The sequence below is a fragment of the Crocuta crocuta genome, unplaced genomic scaffold, assembly GCF_008692635.1.
Source record: "Crocuta crocuta isolate KB4526 unplaced genomic scaffold, BGI_CrCroc_1.0 scaffold645, whole genome shotgun sequence".
NCBI classification, from domain to species: domain Eukaryota; kingdom Metazoa; phylum Chordata; class Mammalia; order Carnivora; family Hyaenidae; genus Crocuta; species Crocuta crocuta.
In genome coordinates, this window is record NW_027530190.1 from 1,329,609 (window position 1) to 1,348,290 (window position 18,682).

The following is an 18,682-nucleotide window of genomic DNA, read 5'->3' on the forward strand; positions in this document are numbered from 1 at the left end:
GTGGCCGGCAAACTGTAGCGAGGGCGGTGACCCCCGCAGGGTCCGAAACTCCCGGGTTCCAGTCCTCGGGCCACCGGTTCCGAGCGCGGCCTCTACATGCAGGCGGATCACAAAACCTGGCTCTGGATTTCCCCGGGCTGCGGGCGCCGCAGTTTGTTGAGCAGAAGGCCTGCCGGAGCCAAGCTTTAAATCAACACCTGCGCCTCCCTTGGGTGCAGCCGCTGGGGCCCGCGGCCAGGCCTGGCGGAGCAAGCCTGGAGCAAAGGAAACTCCTTTAGTCGCTCCCGCCTCCGCTACTCGCGCCATTTCCTCCAATCCCGAGCCAGCATTGTTTTCAATGTCAAATCCAGGCATAGCCGGCGAACCTTCGGGATGCAACAACCAGGGGCCCAGTGAACCCCGAGTTCGTAGGGAACCGCTTCCTTGTGTCTTGTTCGAAGTCGCATCACATCGACGCTCGCAGGGAAAGCCTTGGCCCTCCCAGCGCGCAGCCACAGCCTCCTTCCCTTCCTCCACTCCCGCAGCCCTGGCCCCTGCAGCGACTTGGCTCTGGCTGTGCCTCACTGCGCCTGCCAACTGTCACAGACTCCTCCGTGGCTGTCAAAAGCAGGACACCGGGTGCAAACAAGCCGGCGGCGAGCGCAAACAGCCTGGGCAAACAGGGACGCTGGAGTGCCGTTTGACCCGCACGGAATTAGAAATTAGGTTTGAAAGTAGTGAAATCGAAGTGCGATATTGTATTTTTAAATGTCAATTGTATTAAATAATCCACTTCCGACTCACGGTTTAAAACCTCCAATGGATACCAGTCGCAGTAACAATAAAAGTGACACTCCTGTTCTAACTCTGGAACCTCATCTAAACGTGCTAACGATGTTCTGGCCACAGAGGCCTTCTTTCAGTCCCTGGAAGTCCCCAGATTCTAGCTAGCATTGTTACCCATTCCTCTCACATGCTCCTTGCGCAAGAGGGATCCCTTCTGCCTGGTATTTTGCCTGCTGGAATCTTCTTGCCATTTAAGTCTCAGCTCAAATGTCACCTCTGCAGAGAGCCTTTCCTTACTCACACAGTGGGAAATGGCCACAAAACTAGTGTCTTCTCTAAAGACTGGGCCCTGCTCTATTTTCTTCACAGTCCTTAATCACTCTCTGAAACAATGTTTCTGTTAATGATTTCATTGTTCTCAATCTCCCTCTCAAGAATATAAGCTCCATGAAGGCAGGGTCTTTGCCTTCTTAAGCGCTGTATCTTACCCAAGATGAGTATGCCATAAATAATTTATGAATGAATATATGAACAGATAAAATGGTAATTCTAGTTCACTTGGAATGTTGAAAACTCTGCCAGAGAACATCTCTATATTGAGTGGTGTGTTTGTGATCAGTCCAGAAGAGAGGTCTATCGTAGGATGCCTCAAAGCTGCTCTCTCCCTTCTGTGTTAAATATAATTAAAGCCCTTAGTCTCCCTCCTCCCCCAGCCACTTCAGAACCCCAAAGGGGAAGTGAACCACAGGGTTGGTGCCATCAGTGCTCAGATATTATATAGTATATGCATGGCTGGACTTTGTTGAAAAGGACTGCATCTTATATTGCTCAGAAAAAGAGACTCATCTCTATACTTTAGGTCATGCCGTGTCCTTTTGGAGTTATTTTTGCAATCAAAGCACTTAATATCAGAGATATTTAAAACTCCACAGTGTGTTAAAGCTCCTCATCTCACCTTACCTGTAAGCTAGAGTCTATCATGCTTTTAAGTGTGAAACACGTTATCTTGTGTTTCGTCTTAAATACTTCAATTCTGCAGAGACTTGTGGTAAAAATGCTTCACCACCGCAGTAGAAAATATAGGTGGGTCATCATGTCTGTCTGAGATTTCTTTGAAAAAGAGATAAATAACTTCTTTATCCTCTTTGCCAACCTCTTGCCTCCCATCCCTCCCATTCCTACACACACACACACACACACACACACACACACACACACACTACATTAAGGACATTTAAAACTCGTTTTTTTTTTAATGGAAGTAAAAAAAAGTGAACAACTAAAATGTTTCAGAATTCTACCTACCCTCTAATTGTAGGGTCTTGCTTTATTCTGGGATTTCTTTGTGGGTATTTTTGTTTGTTTGGATACCATTTTACGTTTGACTTCATAAAGACTTTTTGAGGGAACACGATTTCACAAATTTGCTGTTGATTATGTGCCAGTCTTTAACTTCCTCTTCTCCTCCTACACATAGCTTCTTCTTTAAGGATATAATGCTTTAATTCATTATGAAGTTATTATTCATTATCAGAGGAGATAGTGTGACATTATCTACTATGCCTGTCTGCTATTTTCAAAATTCTTGCTGTCTACCATTTAACATTTGAAAACTAAAAATTTGGAGAACTAAATATAATATATAATAAATAGCATGAAAGAAAAAAATATATAAGCTCCCTGAGTAACAAACAGCATTTATTTATAAAGAGGCGGCAAATTCGCTAATCAACGGATATAGTAACATTTTTTAAAATCAAAATAAAGAACTTGGTCTGCCATGGACCAAGTAGTCCAAGTCTCAACTTAACAGGTAAGATGAATTCTGGAGAGGTTGGAGGATTTACTCACAGTCCCAAGGTAGACACAGACTAGAAGTCAGGTGGTCTGTGCTCTAAACCAATGCTCTGGCATTGCTGTTGCTTTCCTATTCCCACAGGAAATTTAGGGTCATTGACAACAATACACAAAAGGGATATGGAGTCAGGGGAAATATGACTAGCTTCAGCCTACTAGAAGCCTTTCCATTAATTATTTAATTGATGTTCCTATATACTGATATTCCATGCGATCTTTAGGTTTAGATTATTAAATATCTTTTGTAATTATTTTTGAAATAAGCTAAACTACCTTAATTCAGTATTAACATTTGAAAATAATATTTATTCAGCACTCTTGAATATGTGGAGTCTGATGCTTGCTTCCAGGACAAAGGCAACCACCATGAGGTTTCCAGGTACTCCAGACTCTACCCAGTCACTTTAAGGACCAGAGGAGTCAGTATCTCATTACATTTGTAGTCTATTTGCAACACACATGCTCTGCATCAATTAGTGATGTTCGAAGCTATAACAAATTAAGAAATGTTTAGAGCACTAAGGAAAGCAGAATAATTTTCCAACAGAGTTCTTGTAGAGCTTAGACATTAGCAAAAAGATTCAGCTAAATAAACTGGAAGGTTATTAGAAAGGAACGGTTATATAGTAATTCAGATGCTTTAAACTATAAGAACCAATATGCTGAATCAAACTAGCAGGGACATTAGGAAATTTATCATCTCGTGTAAGGGCAGAGATAGAACAGTCTCCAGTCACAGCTTCTAACCTCACCAAGAATCCAGCTTCTCACTCTGTCCAGTCTGTGAGCAATTTTCTGAAAGACTGGGTGTCATGTGGACAAAAAGGGGGCTGCATCAGAGAAGGCAGAAGGAACATTTTCTTTTGTGTCCCTTCTTCAAGAGCAAGGAAACTTTTCTTAAAAACCCCCCATCAAGATTCTTCCTAGGTTTCAGTTGCCAAAACTGCATTGTACATTTCTAAATCAATCACTGGAAATAAAAACAGGGTTCCTATGAATGGTTTCTTAAACAAAGCAGATTTTAGGAATACTGGGTTTAGAATCACATCTCTGTTTCATATGGGAGAAGTGGGGGGACTTGGGAAAAATCATTTTTATTATTGAGAAGGGACAAAGGAGGGTTTAACAACCAAAATGTCAAGTAGGCAGCCTAAATGTCAAGTTATAAATGCTAATATATTTTAATAATATTTTGATCATTTCTTTAAACCCTAAGACACTCGTCACAGGAAAAGTACAGACAGAGACCAATTCAATGTAGTTTTTCACATAATTGATCAATGTAATCAGGATTCCAAACCAAGAAATGCTATATTATTTAACTTCAAATTCTGATCTGGAAGTAACTACTAAAATGGAAAAATAAATTGGGAGTTTATAGTTATTTGCAAAGGCTGCTGTAAAAGTTATCACAATCTAGGTAGCTTAAGCAACAAAAGTATATTGCCTCATAGTTCTGGAGGTTATAAGCCCAAGATCAAGGAGTCATCAGGGCCATGTTCTATCTGAAGGCATCAGAGAAAGATACATTCCAGTCCTCTAATCTAGCTTCAGTCTTCAGATGGCATTCTCCCTGTGTTTACACTTGTGTCCATATTTTCCTTTTAATAAGGGAAACTATTCATATTGGATCAGGTGCTCACCCTTCTCCAGTATGACCTCATCATAACTAGTTACATCTGCAAAGATCTTATTTCCAAGTAAAGTCACATTCTGAAGTAATGAGGGCTATGGCTTCAACATATGAATCTGGGGGGAGGGGATGGTGCACAACTCAACTCATTATAATAGCATCTTTCTAACAGAAATAAAGTTGAAGATAAGTATCCAGAAAGATTTGACTTTAGAGGATAGTATCAAGAAGTAAAAAGACAACCCACAAAATGGGAGAAAATATTTGCAAACCATACGCCTCACAAGGGATTTGTATCTAGAATATACAAAGAACTCTTGCAACTCAAGAATAAAAGACAAATAAATCAATTAAAAATGAGCATAAGATCTGAATAGACATTTATCCAGAGAAGACATACACATGACCAATAAACACATGGAAAGGTGGTCAATATCATTAGCCGTAAAGCAAATGCAAATCAAAACCCCAATGAGATGCCACTTCATGTTATGGCTAAACAGAGGCATAGGATGGCTGGAATCAAAAAGGCAAACATAATAAATGTTGGCAAAGATGTAGAGAAATTGGAGACTTCATACACTGCTCGTGGGAATATAAAATGGTACAGCTGTGTTGGAAAATAGACTGGCTGGTCTTCCAAAAGCTAAACATAGAGTTAACAAATGACCCAACAATTCCACTGCTAAGTACAAAGCCAGAATAATTGAAAATTTATGTCTATACAAACACTTGTACATTAATGTTCTTGGCAGCATTTTTCACAATAGCCAAAAAGCATAAATGGCATAAATGTTCATCAAAGAATCTAGTTACAGAAAATGCATTATTCCATATTTATGAAAAGTTCACATGAGGCAAATCCATAGAGAAAGTAGATTAGTGGTTGCCTAAGACTGTAGAGAGGAATGGGAAGTGACTGCTCATAGATATAGGGCTTGTTATTGGGTGAAAAAAATGTTCTAGATTGATCATGTGCACTCTGAGAATATCCTAAAAACCATTGTCTCTGTTTGGGGCAAGTTGCTAAAGCTCCCTGGGCTTCATTTTCTCCTTTATGAATTGAGGAGACAGGTACCACCCTCTTAGGGTTATTGTGAGAAAAAGATGAATTAACACACCAAGCAAACTTTGGACAGAAACAGATACAAAGAAGCACTAAGGATGTATTTGCTATTAATATTAGATGTGAATTGTGAAACTTTAATACCATGTGTATTGCATGCCAAAAAAAAAAGTTTAGACTTGCAAACTATAATGCGAAGGCAAAAAAATTGTACAATGCTGATATAGTCCAATCCGATCATTTAAAATAATGATGTCCTGAGGAAACCGAGGTTTTGATATTGATATCTAAGTCCTGCATTAGTTGAGGCCTAGCCACGCTAGGAAGTGTCCGGAATGGTGGGCCCTGCTCCAGGCTCTGAAAACCAATCATAGATTGTCTTCTCTAAAAGTCAGAAGATACAAAAGATATTTTTAGACATTATCTCTAGCTGGAATTTTTGACTGACCTCCTCTTTCTAGGGAGATGTTTACACTCCTGAGAATTCTGTTTCAGTTTTCTTCCTCCTTTCTTTATTTCTAACAGCGATGCTAAAACAGAGCCTCTCTAAGGTTTCTTCCCATTAAATGTGTCCTTCAGGTTTTTGTTTGTTTTTGAACAGGAGAAGGTACTGTAATATTTATGCAGAAAATTACACTTTACTGTGATTCTTGGCTGACTCTGAGATGACTCAGATGCTTATTTCCTCCCTCTGGCTGATAGCTGCCAGCACAGGCTGTCAGTCAGCAACATTTGTGGAGTGTCCATGGTGCGCACACCACCAAAGAGAACTAAAAACAGAACAGGAGCTACAGTTTTGTTGTTAAGGTGCTTACAATACTCTGAGCCAGTCAGGACAAGCACACGGGGTATATACATAATGCATAACACGTGACACAGAAGTATACCTCTGTACTAGCAGGACCAGTCTGGGGTAATGAGTAGGTGTCTCTTAGTTCTGCTAGGTCCTGTTTTCTATTTCCCTTCAGCACTTCTAGGTGCTGCTTCACACAGTCAACAAATATTTATCAAATGCTATCTGTATACCACACCCTTGAGTAAGTTACATATACTGCCTTCCAGAGCCTTCTACCAAACCAGTATTTTCTGGAGTATTGCCCTTATTCCTGAACCCACCACACCAGTTCTTTCTCCCAGGTTCAGGTCAATCTCTCTCTCTCTCTCTCTCTCTCTCTCTCTCCCCCCCCACCCCCACCCCTTAGAGCTCTTTTCTCAGCTAGCTATAAAGAACTAAGTATTAATTTAAAAAAATTTAAAAGTCACATTAAAGCATGACTAATGAGTTACATATAATCCTTTAACTTTTATTAGCCCAAAGGAATGGATCTGTAATGGTGAAATTATGGGAGGAAAGGCAACTGGATAAGAGAAGATGTATTTTGAAAAAAATGTCTAAGAGGTTTCCTTTTTTAGACAGCATTTTTTTAGATTTGGATTTGCAAGGCCAACACTGCAGGTATTATTTCTATGTAGGTCCTCAGTGAGATGGAGGAGAGGGTAGTTCGTATATTCCCCATGACCTTAAAATCAAAACAGCGAGTATTCCCAGAGAAACAGTTATCTGAAACTAGGAGAATAATATGCTTTCTCTACCAGGTAATGGTCTTCCTAGACTATAGAATATTATTCTTAAAACAACGCTTTGAAAAACAGTGCTTTTCATCAGTAGTGTCATAACAGTTGTCTATAGATGAGGCACAAGTTAGAATAAGAATTAAAAAATACAAGCTTTTAAATGCCATCCAGCCTCTCTCATTAACCAACAACTTATTCATTGTTGTTTCAATAACCCTAATTTAGTCCCGGAGTGTAAGTTGAATTAATTTGCCCAGGACATAGGGTCTGACTCCTTTGGGCTTGTCTGGTTCACATGAATTGTACATAGTTGTTTCAGAGCAGACCTTTCCTCTTATTAGCTTCAGTATCTGTGCCTGTTTACCCCTTGCCAGCTTAAAAAGCTCTGTTTATGCTTCTAAAATTCCTACATTAGTCTTTGGACCTACATTTGGAGCATGAAGAGAAAGGAAATAAAAGCATATGCTACAGCCTTGTGCCCTGAAGACAGTTGTTTCTCTTTTAGAAAAAGTTTCCCAACCCCCATCCCTGCCTCTTTCCATGTTTGAATGTTTAGAGTATTCTACCCATCCTTTTCTCAATTCAACCTCAAAATGTTAGAAATGTGTTACAACTTCCAAGCTCAGGGGTTCCTGGGTGGCTCAGTCAGTTGAGCTTCCCCCTGAGGCTCACGTCATAATCTCAGTGCTCTGCTTCCAGGTTCTAGCCCTGTGCTGGACTCTGTGCTGACAGCTGAGAGCCTGGAGCCTGTTTCAGATTTGTGTCTCCCTCTCTCTCTGCCCCTCCCCTGCTCACTCTCCTTCTCTCTCAAAAATAAATGAACATTAAAAAATTTTTTTTAATAAAATAAAATAGGGTTTGTAGGGGCACCTGTGTGGTTCAGTTGGTTAAACATTTGACTCTTAGTTTCAGCTCAGGCCATGATCTCACTGTTCATGAGTTCGAGCCCCACATCAGGCTCAGTGCTGCTGCTGCAGAGCCTGCTTGGTATTCTTTCTCTCTCCCTCTCCGTCTGTCTCTCCTGCTCTCTCTCTCTAAATAAATAAATAAACTTTGAAAAAATAAAATAAAATTGGGTTCATACTTGTAACTAAGGGATTGTTTGAATACATGTGGCATTAGCATGGGAATCTCCTCCATGGAAGCATGAAACTGAAATAAGGTATTGAAAGAGAAATATGGCATAAATATGGCAAAGAGAGAGGGAGGCATGAACTTTGAAGTGTGGGAAATCATATGTGTAAATTCCTAAAAGTGAGAATTAATCATGTGCCAAGAATAGAAAACTGGTTTCCCGACTTTACCTGGGAACATGGTAGAAGAAGAAAACTTTTGGATAAAGAAAAAAAAGTAGAAAAAGATCTTGAAGTTATGGTTGCAAAGTAAAGTTTGCATAAGTGATTGAAACATAAACACTTTTTTAAAAATTTTTTTATGTCTTTATTTTATTTTGAGAAAGAGAGACAGCAAGTGGTGGAGGAGCAGAGAGAGAAGGAGACACAGAATCCAAAGCAGGTTCCAGGCTCTGAGCTCTCAGCACATAGACTGATGCAGGGCTTGAACCCATGAGGTCATGACCTGAACCGAAGTTGGACTCTTAACTGACTGAGCCACCCAGGTGCCCCTAAACACANTCTACATTTCTCTGACTTTCTAGCCATTTCTCCCTGTGAATATTGGAAGATTTTCCTGATTTAAATCCTGAACAAATGATGTGTTTATACTGCTACCTTCCTGTGGGATGTTAGGCATCCCACAACTTTATTTATGAGAAATCAATAGTATTAAGTCAATACTGCAAACCAATTTCCATCGGAAGGACCCTCTTATGTAAAAGTGTTAGGCATTTGCACATTGGAAAATAAATTATTATAACTTCTGGGCATATGCTAGTGTAGGTAACTTGACTGAACTTCTTGCTAAGAATAATTAAAAATGTAGAATAAAAATATATTTTTTAATTGTTTGGATGTATGGATGACTTGGAAAGCTAGTGAGAAATAGTCATGGATCAAAAACTAATTGAAGGCAGGAACCCTGAGGTGTAAGCAGAAGGCTGAAGTCAGTTTTTCACCTTGAGGGCATCTGAAGCTTCAGTGTTTATGCCTTTGAGAGTGGAAAGGACAAATGGGAAAGCCTGAACTTGCCCAAGTTGGGAAACATTATATGAAACAAAATTCAAGTATAGCTTCTTTACAAAAGACTCATTTGAAACTAAATATAGAAAAAGTCGAAGTAACAGGATACAGAAAGATGTAGCAAGCAAATGCCAATCAAAGGGAAATAGTGGCATACTGGGAAGCTGTTCTTTACTGGGAAAGTGTTACTAGATATGAAAGATGAACACTTGATACTGACAAGCACAGGATACCTGGGTAAAAAGAAAGTTAATTAACATCCCCTTTCAGGGAGATAATCTGGCACTATCGAAGTATTAAATTACGTAAAACATGCATGTGCTTCAACCCAGCTAACCTACTTCTTTCATAATATTTCTCACCATTTCTTCCTTATGATTTGGAAACATGACTTTGATGAGATCAAGATTTCAAGAAGTAGACAATATAACAGATAAATGATTTAAAGCTTGTATATGTAAAAGTTGTAAACCATTACATGCTGAAATGAAAGACAGCAACACATGGTTAAATGGGAGAAAGGTCAATAATGAATCTAAGTTAAGGGGTGCTGCAGAGCAAAAATGTGGCCATTTTAAGTAACCTTGTGTTTGTTAGACATCAATGTTCAGCTGGAAAACTAGCTTCCATGACTCTTTGGAGGTTCCTCTTGTAGTTAGGAGGGAGTGAACCCTACCCCCACTCAAAACAAAACAAAACAAAAACCTAGGAACTTCCCTCAGAAAGTCAAATCTCTGATTGCTTACTTCTCTGGAACCTCAAATAGACTCAATGACACAGCAAGGAATGAAATGCAGAACTATATATATGAAGTAGGACAAGAAATTCCTATCATAAGGTAAGCTGGACTCTTGGGCACTGAAATCTCCCCCACACAAAGCCTAAAAGGGAGCAAGACATTGGTTCTGGGCACCTATGATCTGGAAGATTTCTCATTCTGAATGAGCTTCGGACACCACAAAATTTTCCCAAGACTCTGCCAGCATTCAGCGAGGTATGGAGTTGGGTCTGCTTTCTCCAACATCTAGTCATCACCTTGCATATGGCTTTTTCACAACTCGTTTGTTCATTTGGGATAAAAGGAAGTAAAACTAACTTTAGCCAAGTCTTAGTTTGTGTTGGGGGTTTGGGATCAGCCATAAATGTTTTGAAATACCACTCCAAGTACAATACACTTCCTTAAAAAAAAAAAACAAAAACTCTTGATTTGTTAAAACATTATTGGCACAGTGATTCTCATGTTCATTCTCAACAAATAATAAAATCACTACTTCTACTACCACGCCTACTTTTGTACTCAATTGTTAAGAACCTGAGAAGTTACAAATGTATATAAATAAGGAACTAAAAGGAAGAGAATAAAAACTTGGAAATATATGGTAGATAACTTACTATACAAAATAAAGAACTTTACTTATTTATGGAAATAAATATGACAGTGCAGAGATCATACACTTTTCACTGCTTAAGTTACATATTATTTTTGGGGCGGGGAATAATTTTCTTCACTTTTTAGTTTCTTTATTTAAAAGTACACACAATTCCAGAGTGATATCACATGTTATACAGACTTTGGTAGGACTATGACTGAGTGAAATCTGGAGTCAAAAATGCTTCAAAGAATCCAAGAAATGATTTGAAAACAAACTTAACATGATGTATGTTGGGTCAAACCCATGGACCATCCCAACTGTATTCTTTCTCTGACTATGGAACCAGGGAAAGATCTATAAACCTTCAAGCTATCAGTCCAAGATAGATTGGATAACACCGTCCTCACCCTAGCCCTGCCTCAACAGCCCAGCTTCCCTTAATGAAGTCAACCATCTGTATATTGATTCAAATCTTTCTAGAATGTGTTTATATCTTCATATTGATTCATATGTGGGAACATGAATTTATTAAATATACTACCTGTATTTAGAGAGGTGCTTCTTTATTCATTCCAAATACCTTGTTAAGACAATTAAAAGAAGCAGCTAGAAAAACATTTCAGAGATCAAGAGTTCCTCTTAAAATATGAAGAAATGCTAAAACTGGGTTGTACAATATGATGATTCATTAAAATATTTACATTAAACCAAGAATTAACCAGAAATAAACACAGTGCAGTCTAATTTTGCAATTTTCTAATGCTATGTTAAAAATGCATTAGTGTATGGGTTAAAGCAGTGAGGTATCATTTTTCTCTCCTGCACCTCTGTGACTGCAGATTTTATTGCCTATGGAGATGACCTCTGAAGGCTGTCTCTGAGGCTCTTTAGGAACATGAGGCTCAAGTCAAGCACCCCTCCTGGCTTTATTGATAAAGCCTGACACCTGGTTTCTAATAATCTGAGATGTGATGTCAAATTCTCTGTGTTCTTGATCCTTATACTTCATAATTTGATTCAGATTTTCCATGAATGGTAAAAATTACGTGAACTATTCTGGCTCAGATGAACAAAGAAGAAGGTGACAAGATGAAAGGATGCAAAAGAAAGATTTTTTTAAAAAAGAGTTGGTTATGTTTCCTTGAAGATAAAACTGGGCAAACTCCCGGTTACTAAGCAAGATTAGGAAAAGCAGCAAAGAAACAAAAAGCGCAATGTAGATAGTGTGTAGTGCTGCTAATCTATTACAACTATGTCTATACCATCTATATATTCATCTCCACATATCTCCATTATTCAGGAGGTTTACATTTAAATAGGCTACTGAACTGGCCTTCTGCTACTTCAACATCATACATCTTTCATCTAGAAACAACAGCTGAGAGCAGGCAGCTGTGCTCGTTCATTTGTTGAGGCTTCTCACTGGTTTAGACAAAATATCCAGGACTTTGGCTTAAGCTTTACTGACTTCATGCCCACATCTGATGTGCTCTTTCTACTGACTACTTAAATACTAATCAGTAGCCAAAGTCCTCAGAGTGGAAAGATTCATCTCCCACTCAATATTTTTGAATATGGCTTCCAGAATAATTTGAAAAATATCCAGATGTGATCCTTGGGCCTTAAGAGATTCAAAGAATAGTTTCACCTGAAAATAACCAAGAAAAAAAATTACTGACACAGTTCATAAAACACTTGCTCTTGCAAAAAGTTTTGAAACGGTTTGCAAATTATACAATACACAAACATCAAAATAATAATTTCTCTGCCAACCTCTAAATGGGTTCTTTTCTTCTTCTCTTTTTGTGTATAATTATTATCTCACTTTGTCTTCAAATAGATAATGTAAGACGGGAATGATAAAGCCCCATCTTATTTTTTTTTTAATTTTTTAATGTTTTATTTATTTCTGAGAGAGAGAGAGAGACAGCATGAGTAGGGGAGGGTCAGAGAGAGAGGGAGGTACAGAACCCTATGCGGGGCTCAAACCCATGAACCATGAGATTATGACCTGAGTCAAAGTCGGACATTTATCTGACTGAGCCACCCAGATAAAGCCTCATCTTATAAGCAATCAAATCAAGTCTTAGAGCAAGTTGTGAGCCAGGACTTAAGTTCTAGAATTCTAAGTTTCTTTAAAGGATAAATAATTCAAGATTTATTTTGGAAAGATGTAAAACATTACAATGCTTTAAAAAAAGTAGAATTGCCACTAACAGTAGTTTTGTTAAAAGACCTTTAAGTATTCTTCCAAACTTCAACATAGTCACTTGATGATATAATATGCAAGGACTCACGTCTCAAGGGTAATTTTTATTTTGAATGCTATAAACACCTGTATTTTAAGGAGTTCTAGACCTGTCCCTTCCATTTACTTGCTATGTGACATTGAACAAACCACTTATTTTCTTTTAATAAAATGAGAGCTTTAAACCAGATTACATATAAGTTTGTACTAAGTTTTATAACTTGGACATTTATTTTTATTTTTTTTAAGTTTATTTATTTTGAGAGAGAGAAAAAGTATGCACATGAGTTGTGGAAGAGTAGAGAGAGAGATGGAGAGAGAACCTCAACGAAACTCTGTACTGTCGGCGCAGAGCCCAATGCAAGGCTTGAACCCACAAACCAAAGTCACAAACTGTACCCAGAACTGTGAGACATGACCTAGACTGAAATCAGAGTTCAACACTTAACTGAATGAGCCACCTAGGCACCCCTTAACATTTATTTTTAAATTGTTAGCAGTAAAGAATCACAAACCTCTTGTAACTCATCCTTGGAAGAAAAGTGAGATGTTGTGCCAAAGATGATCATTCTCGTGGAAAATGAGATATCTTTTTACCTGAAGATAAAAAAGAAACCCACAAACTTAATAGAAATATCAGCCTTATGTTTATTATGTCATATGTTTTTAAAATATGTGGCATTCATGACTGTATAAGCTTGTACATTATAATATATACTATTAATTACCATAGGAACAACTTATTTATCCAGTAAAATCCCAAAGCTATGAAACATAACAAATTTGACACAAGATAAAAATGTAGATAAAGCCTTTTTTAGGAACTGTGACTAGCTGGGGCGCCTGGGTGGCTTAGTCGGTTAAGCGTCGACTTTCGCTTAGGTCATGATCTCGCGGTTCGTGGGTTCGAGCCCCGCGTCGGGCTCTGTGCTGACTGCCAGCTCAGAGCCTGGAGCCTGTTTCGGTCTGTGACTCCCTCTCTCTCTGACTCTCCCCTGCTTACGCTGTCTCTCTCGCTGTCTCCTAGAAATAAATAAAAATATTAAAAAAAAAAAAGGAACTGTGACTAGCTTATTGAGCAATGTTTATGTTTAAATTTATCTTTATGTTGAGAGCAGCATTGTCTATATTTTTTTTATTATGTACTCTATTGGTAAAAACTTTCTGTCCAAGAACTTATCAATATAGACATTTTTATTTATGAATTATATGCATGTATAATGTTGCAGGTTAAAAAGAAAATTTAATAACATAAAAACTAGTATATGTAGTAATATACTCTTCTTGAACTCTAATGTACTATTGTCTTGCACACTTCCCCATCCCATTTTGGAAATACATTGATACACTGTATTTGGGGGGCAATGTTATTTTGTAGAACTGCATTTGCAGCCACAGACTGTATCCTTCACCCTGGTGTCTTATATGGAGAATCTGTACCATAAGTCAAAGAGATTCATGCTGAAAACCAGAGCACAGATACATCCCAGAAATGAGTGCACTCTAGGCTGTGCACATGGTTAGGCAGGAGGGTCATCTCTAGTGACAAAGGAAATCCATGGCATTGCAGGAAAAGTCTGATCATTTCAGGAGGGAACTGACAGTCATGCAAACAACCCAACCAATGATTCTTGTAGAGTTTTTAAGGAAACACACATACACACACACACACGTATATTAAAAGCAGTTTTTCTTTGGTCCCATGTGAGTATCAATCCCTTAAAGACCTGGGAGAGGGGAGAAAATGCTCTTTTTGCTTATACAAGGCTTTATAGAGGACTCTGAGTCCTTCATGGCTAACAAATGAGAGGGAAGAGAAACTGAGGTGACCAGAATCAAAGACATAAACTGACACTAAGATGAACAGAGCAAACCACACAGCTCTTGGAGTCACGGTATTTTCCATATAGTTTGTAAGTGACATTACAGATTTGGATGAGGAATGGCTGAGAGCTTTAGCAGGGGTTGTTGTGAGAGGAAGCAAAGCCATCCTGTGCCTTCCAATGAAGTTGAGTCATTATTGGTTCCTTCTGGGGGGGATATTTTAGGCCCAGGAGCATCCTGGAATGAGCTCTGATTCTCCCAAAAGTTGAAATGCCAGGAAAGACTCAGAGCCAATTGAGTTTTGTAGGGAGGCTCCCCAAACACTTCCAATCAGATTTCTTTCAGCACTTCTAAGCTCACCACTGTGCCATTTCCACAGGGGAACTGAGAGTGGGTATTAGCTCTCATCAAAATTCCTGAAATTTCCCTCTAGAACAAACTGGATTAACAAAGCAAGTCAAATGTATTTGATGCACTATATATGACTTCACTTCACTATATATGGGTTCTTCAGAGCTGGTGAGAAAGCTAGGAGGAGCGTGATGAGGGTGCTGATGACTGGACTTAGCTCACACGTGCTCCCAGCAATTCTCCTTTGCCTGAGCTCAGTGAGAGAAATCTATTTCCCATTCACTTCTCATTCCTCTCCCTCACACCTTGACAGAGTAATTTGGACTATTTAGTTTTCAAACTAACAGAGTTCATCAAACTATTTGGGAACAAATAGGATCATTCATATGTTTTGGGGGTCACATCATTATACTTGATTTCAGGTGACTGAGCCATCTAGGTGGAAGAACACGCATTGGATATAAATGAATACCAACTTTTTAAGGAGATGGGTCCAATTTTCTCTTAAAAAATTCCAGGCTAATTGCTGTCACTTCGGATTTCTGGAGATTGCACGAAGAAGAGATACCAACTCCTGTGTCTTGATGACTTTTCTGCCCATTCTTAGTTCAATTAATCTGAAGAACTAAAGACCATTTGACTTCTCATAGTATGTGTTATGTAATGGAAATTAACTCAGGCTACCGATGTATTAAGAGAAAAGAAGAAAAAGATTCAGGATAAAATGATCATTTACCAAAACAGTAATAAATTCTTTACTGACTAACATTTTTAATGTCCCAGCAGGAATCTTAATTTTTTTCTGGTAGTAATTTTATTCACTTATTATTTCAAAGAATTTTAAATTAAAAAATATTTTTTTAATGTTTGTTTTTGAGAAAGAGAGAGAGTTAGAGCGTGAGTGGGGGAGGGGCAGAGGGGCAGAGAGAGAGGGAGACACAGAATTCAAAGCAGGCTCTAGGCTCTGAGCTGTCAACACAGAGCCTGACCAGGGCTCGAACTTACGAACTGTGAGATCATGACCTGAGCCAAAGTCAGACGTTTAACCAACTGAGCCACCCAGGCACCCCTCAAAGAACTTTAATTAGCATCTTGTACAACATCTCACATACAAGAATGTAATTTTGTGGTAATTTTTCTCCAAGGTTTTAAAAGTAAAACTTAGTCATTTGTCTAGTATCAGTCACCTGATTAATAACTAGGGAATATCTGTTTTCACTATTTGCATTTTGCCAATATATCTTGGGAAGTAAAGTCAAAGCAAATCAAATCCTAAATCAGTTGTTTTATGCCTTTGAAGTTAGTGGCCAATATTTTAGTGACTTCATTGAATTTTTACCAGTTTACTTTTAACAATTTAGTTAAATTAGTGCACTTACTTCATTAACTTTTCCTGTTGTTTGCTGGTTGGCAATGCATACAGAATTTTGTTTTTTTCCGCATCTGAAATTGACATATTGCTCTAAAAGGTAATTCCATTCTACTGTTGTTTGAGCACCCACGGAATATACGATCTTTAAAACATCTGTTGAAATGCTGTAATAAGAACATAAGTGAAAAAAAAGTCCTATGAAACAAAAAACTCTTTTTTCCTTATTACAATTTTAAATTGCTGTAACAGATTCACCTCTGAGTTATTTTTTACCTAATGTGTTAAACCATTTTTTCTGTCAAACTTTTATAAAACTATTTTATGTAACTTTACTTTCCAAGTTATTTGTGGGTTTTTTCCACTGATTATAAAATATTAGCAAGGAGAATAATCATAAAATTTTAACTCAGAGATGAAAATAGAAACTTTATGGAATCAATAAATACAAGCGATGATTTCTGACATATAAAAGCAGTGGTTTATACAGAATTCTAGATTGGAATAATCTGTATTAGTGTTATGTGATCTTTTTTTAAAAAATATGATTACTTGCTGCTTTAAGTCCCACATTAAGACTATTTTCTAACAAAATGACCTGGAAGTCATCTGATTTTCTGGGTCTAGAAAACTGTAATTTAGCACAATTGATTAGGTTCAGTCATTTCATAAATTGTAAACTGATAAGATATAATAAAATTATTTTCTGTCCACATAAAGAAGAAACCACAATTTTGGGGTTTTATTGCTCTATAGAATATTAACTAGTTTTGATTCTAATTTGGTTTATGATTTTTAATTCCAAATATTGGTAGATCAATAATAACTGGTATTCATTTTGATAGCTTAGAAAAAACACAACAGAGAAGTAGGAATGGAGCAGGAAATTTGCATTTATCATGAAGTGACCATATGGTAGGAATTGTACTAGTCTCTGTACATCATATTTAACTGTCAAAGCTACCTAGTGAGATTGTTATTATCCTGATTTTTAAAAAGTGGAAATAAATCTTTGAAAGGTTAAGCAACTTGTGCAAGGTGATATAATAAGCCATTTTGAAGATGATATTTAAACCTATGAGTCTAATGTTGTGTTATTTCCACTATATATGCTTAAATATCCCAAGTACCAGTTGAATCACAAAACAAAGATTAGGCAATTAAATTTATACTACATTGTTTTGATTTTAGCATATTTACTATACAAATGTATGAAAATTGATAAGAAATACATTGTAAGTTTCTTGAGGGTAGGACACATCATTGTTTGTTCACGACTTTATTCTTGGTACCTACAAACAGTGCGGGCTCACAGGTAACTTGCAAAGAATTATATTTTCAATACATGAATGAAATAATCAATTTATGTAAGAAAATTCTTCATTATGGTTTAATACTAGCAGTTTTGACGTTTAGGGAAACAAAACCTATAATATTTAATTATGTATTATTGATTACAAGCATAAATGAGCTTTACCCACAAAATTTTCATAAGTATTGCATCAGATTAAACATGTTGAGCTATCATATCTAACCCATAGGTGAGTTACTGCAGGTAATATCATCCCTCTTCTTACAAGTATAGAGATGGAATAATATCTCATTATGTTATATGACAGCAGGATGTTTACATTTTAGCCTCACTCATACAACCCATTCAAACATGAACAAAAAGAAAAGAAAAACAGAGCTAACAGATCCTTTTTCCTAAAACTGAATTTTTATTTTAATCACAATGACCAGAAAAGTACTAAAAGAAGAAAACTGGAATTAATGTTTTTAAAAAGGAGAATTCAAGATAGGATTTCAAAAAGCTCTGAGATTTAGGTATATGGAGAGAAATTATGATAGCCTATCAGCAGTCTGGCACAGGAAAAATGGACACCATCACATTACTTGCTACTAAAATAATGACATTTTTCTTCAATTTTAAGGAATGAATTTTCCTTAATTCACATACCAATTTGATTTCTCAAAACGTCCAACTCTAGAGTGACAGTTTCAACAGTAACACTATAAAATCTTGTATTGGACATAAATCAAAGCTTACACTGAAAAGACTGTGGCATCTGTTAGTATCTATGGGTTGCAAACTGCTAAACTTAATGGCAACATAATCCATATGACCACTGGGCATCTTTCTGATTTTTATAACCACCGCAATCCTTTTTGCCATCATATACACACTTTTGATGGACCAAATCATCAGTTTCCCATCAAAGATGAGATTTGAGGTCAAAATTCGGTCTGCGGTATTGATTAATGAAGAAGTAAATATATATATTTTTTAAAGGTATCCTCCTCTTTTTTAAGAAAACAAGTTTTAACAAATGATCACTGGTGTTTTGACTGCATGTACATTTCACATTGCTTTTTATCTTTAAAAGACATTACTTTTGGAGCTTGGGCACCCCCCTGTTTCTATCCTCTGGCTATCTTTCTGTTACCATGCCAATGCTTTTTAGCTCTCCCTCTACAAGGAC

The 18,682-nt window shown here is 37.4% G+C and overlaps 1 protein-coding gene across 1 annotated transcript in view; it reads right to left on the minus strand.

Annotated features, from left to right (window-relative positions):
* Positions 1 to 11,920: 11,920 nt before the first annotated feature.
* The window catches only part of ERAP2 (endoplasmic reticulum aminopeptidase 2), a gene marked incomplete at its 5' end in the record, with an annotated part of 37,705 nt that continues 30,943 nt past the window's right edge, over positions 11,921 to 18,682 (minus strand). Inside the window, 5 exon segments of the mRNA XM_077765194.1 lie at positions 11,921 to 12,055; positions 13,171 to 13,252; positions 15,307 to 15,447; positions 16,210 to 16,284; positions 16,286 to 16,366. Coding sequence (XP_077621320.1) covers positions 11,921 to 12,055; positions 13,171 to 13,252; positions 15,307 to 15,447; positions 16,210 to 16,284; positions 16,286 to 16,366 — 514 coding nt within the window.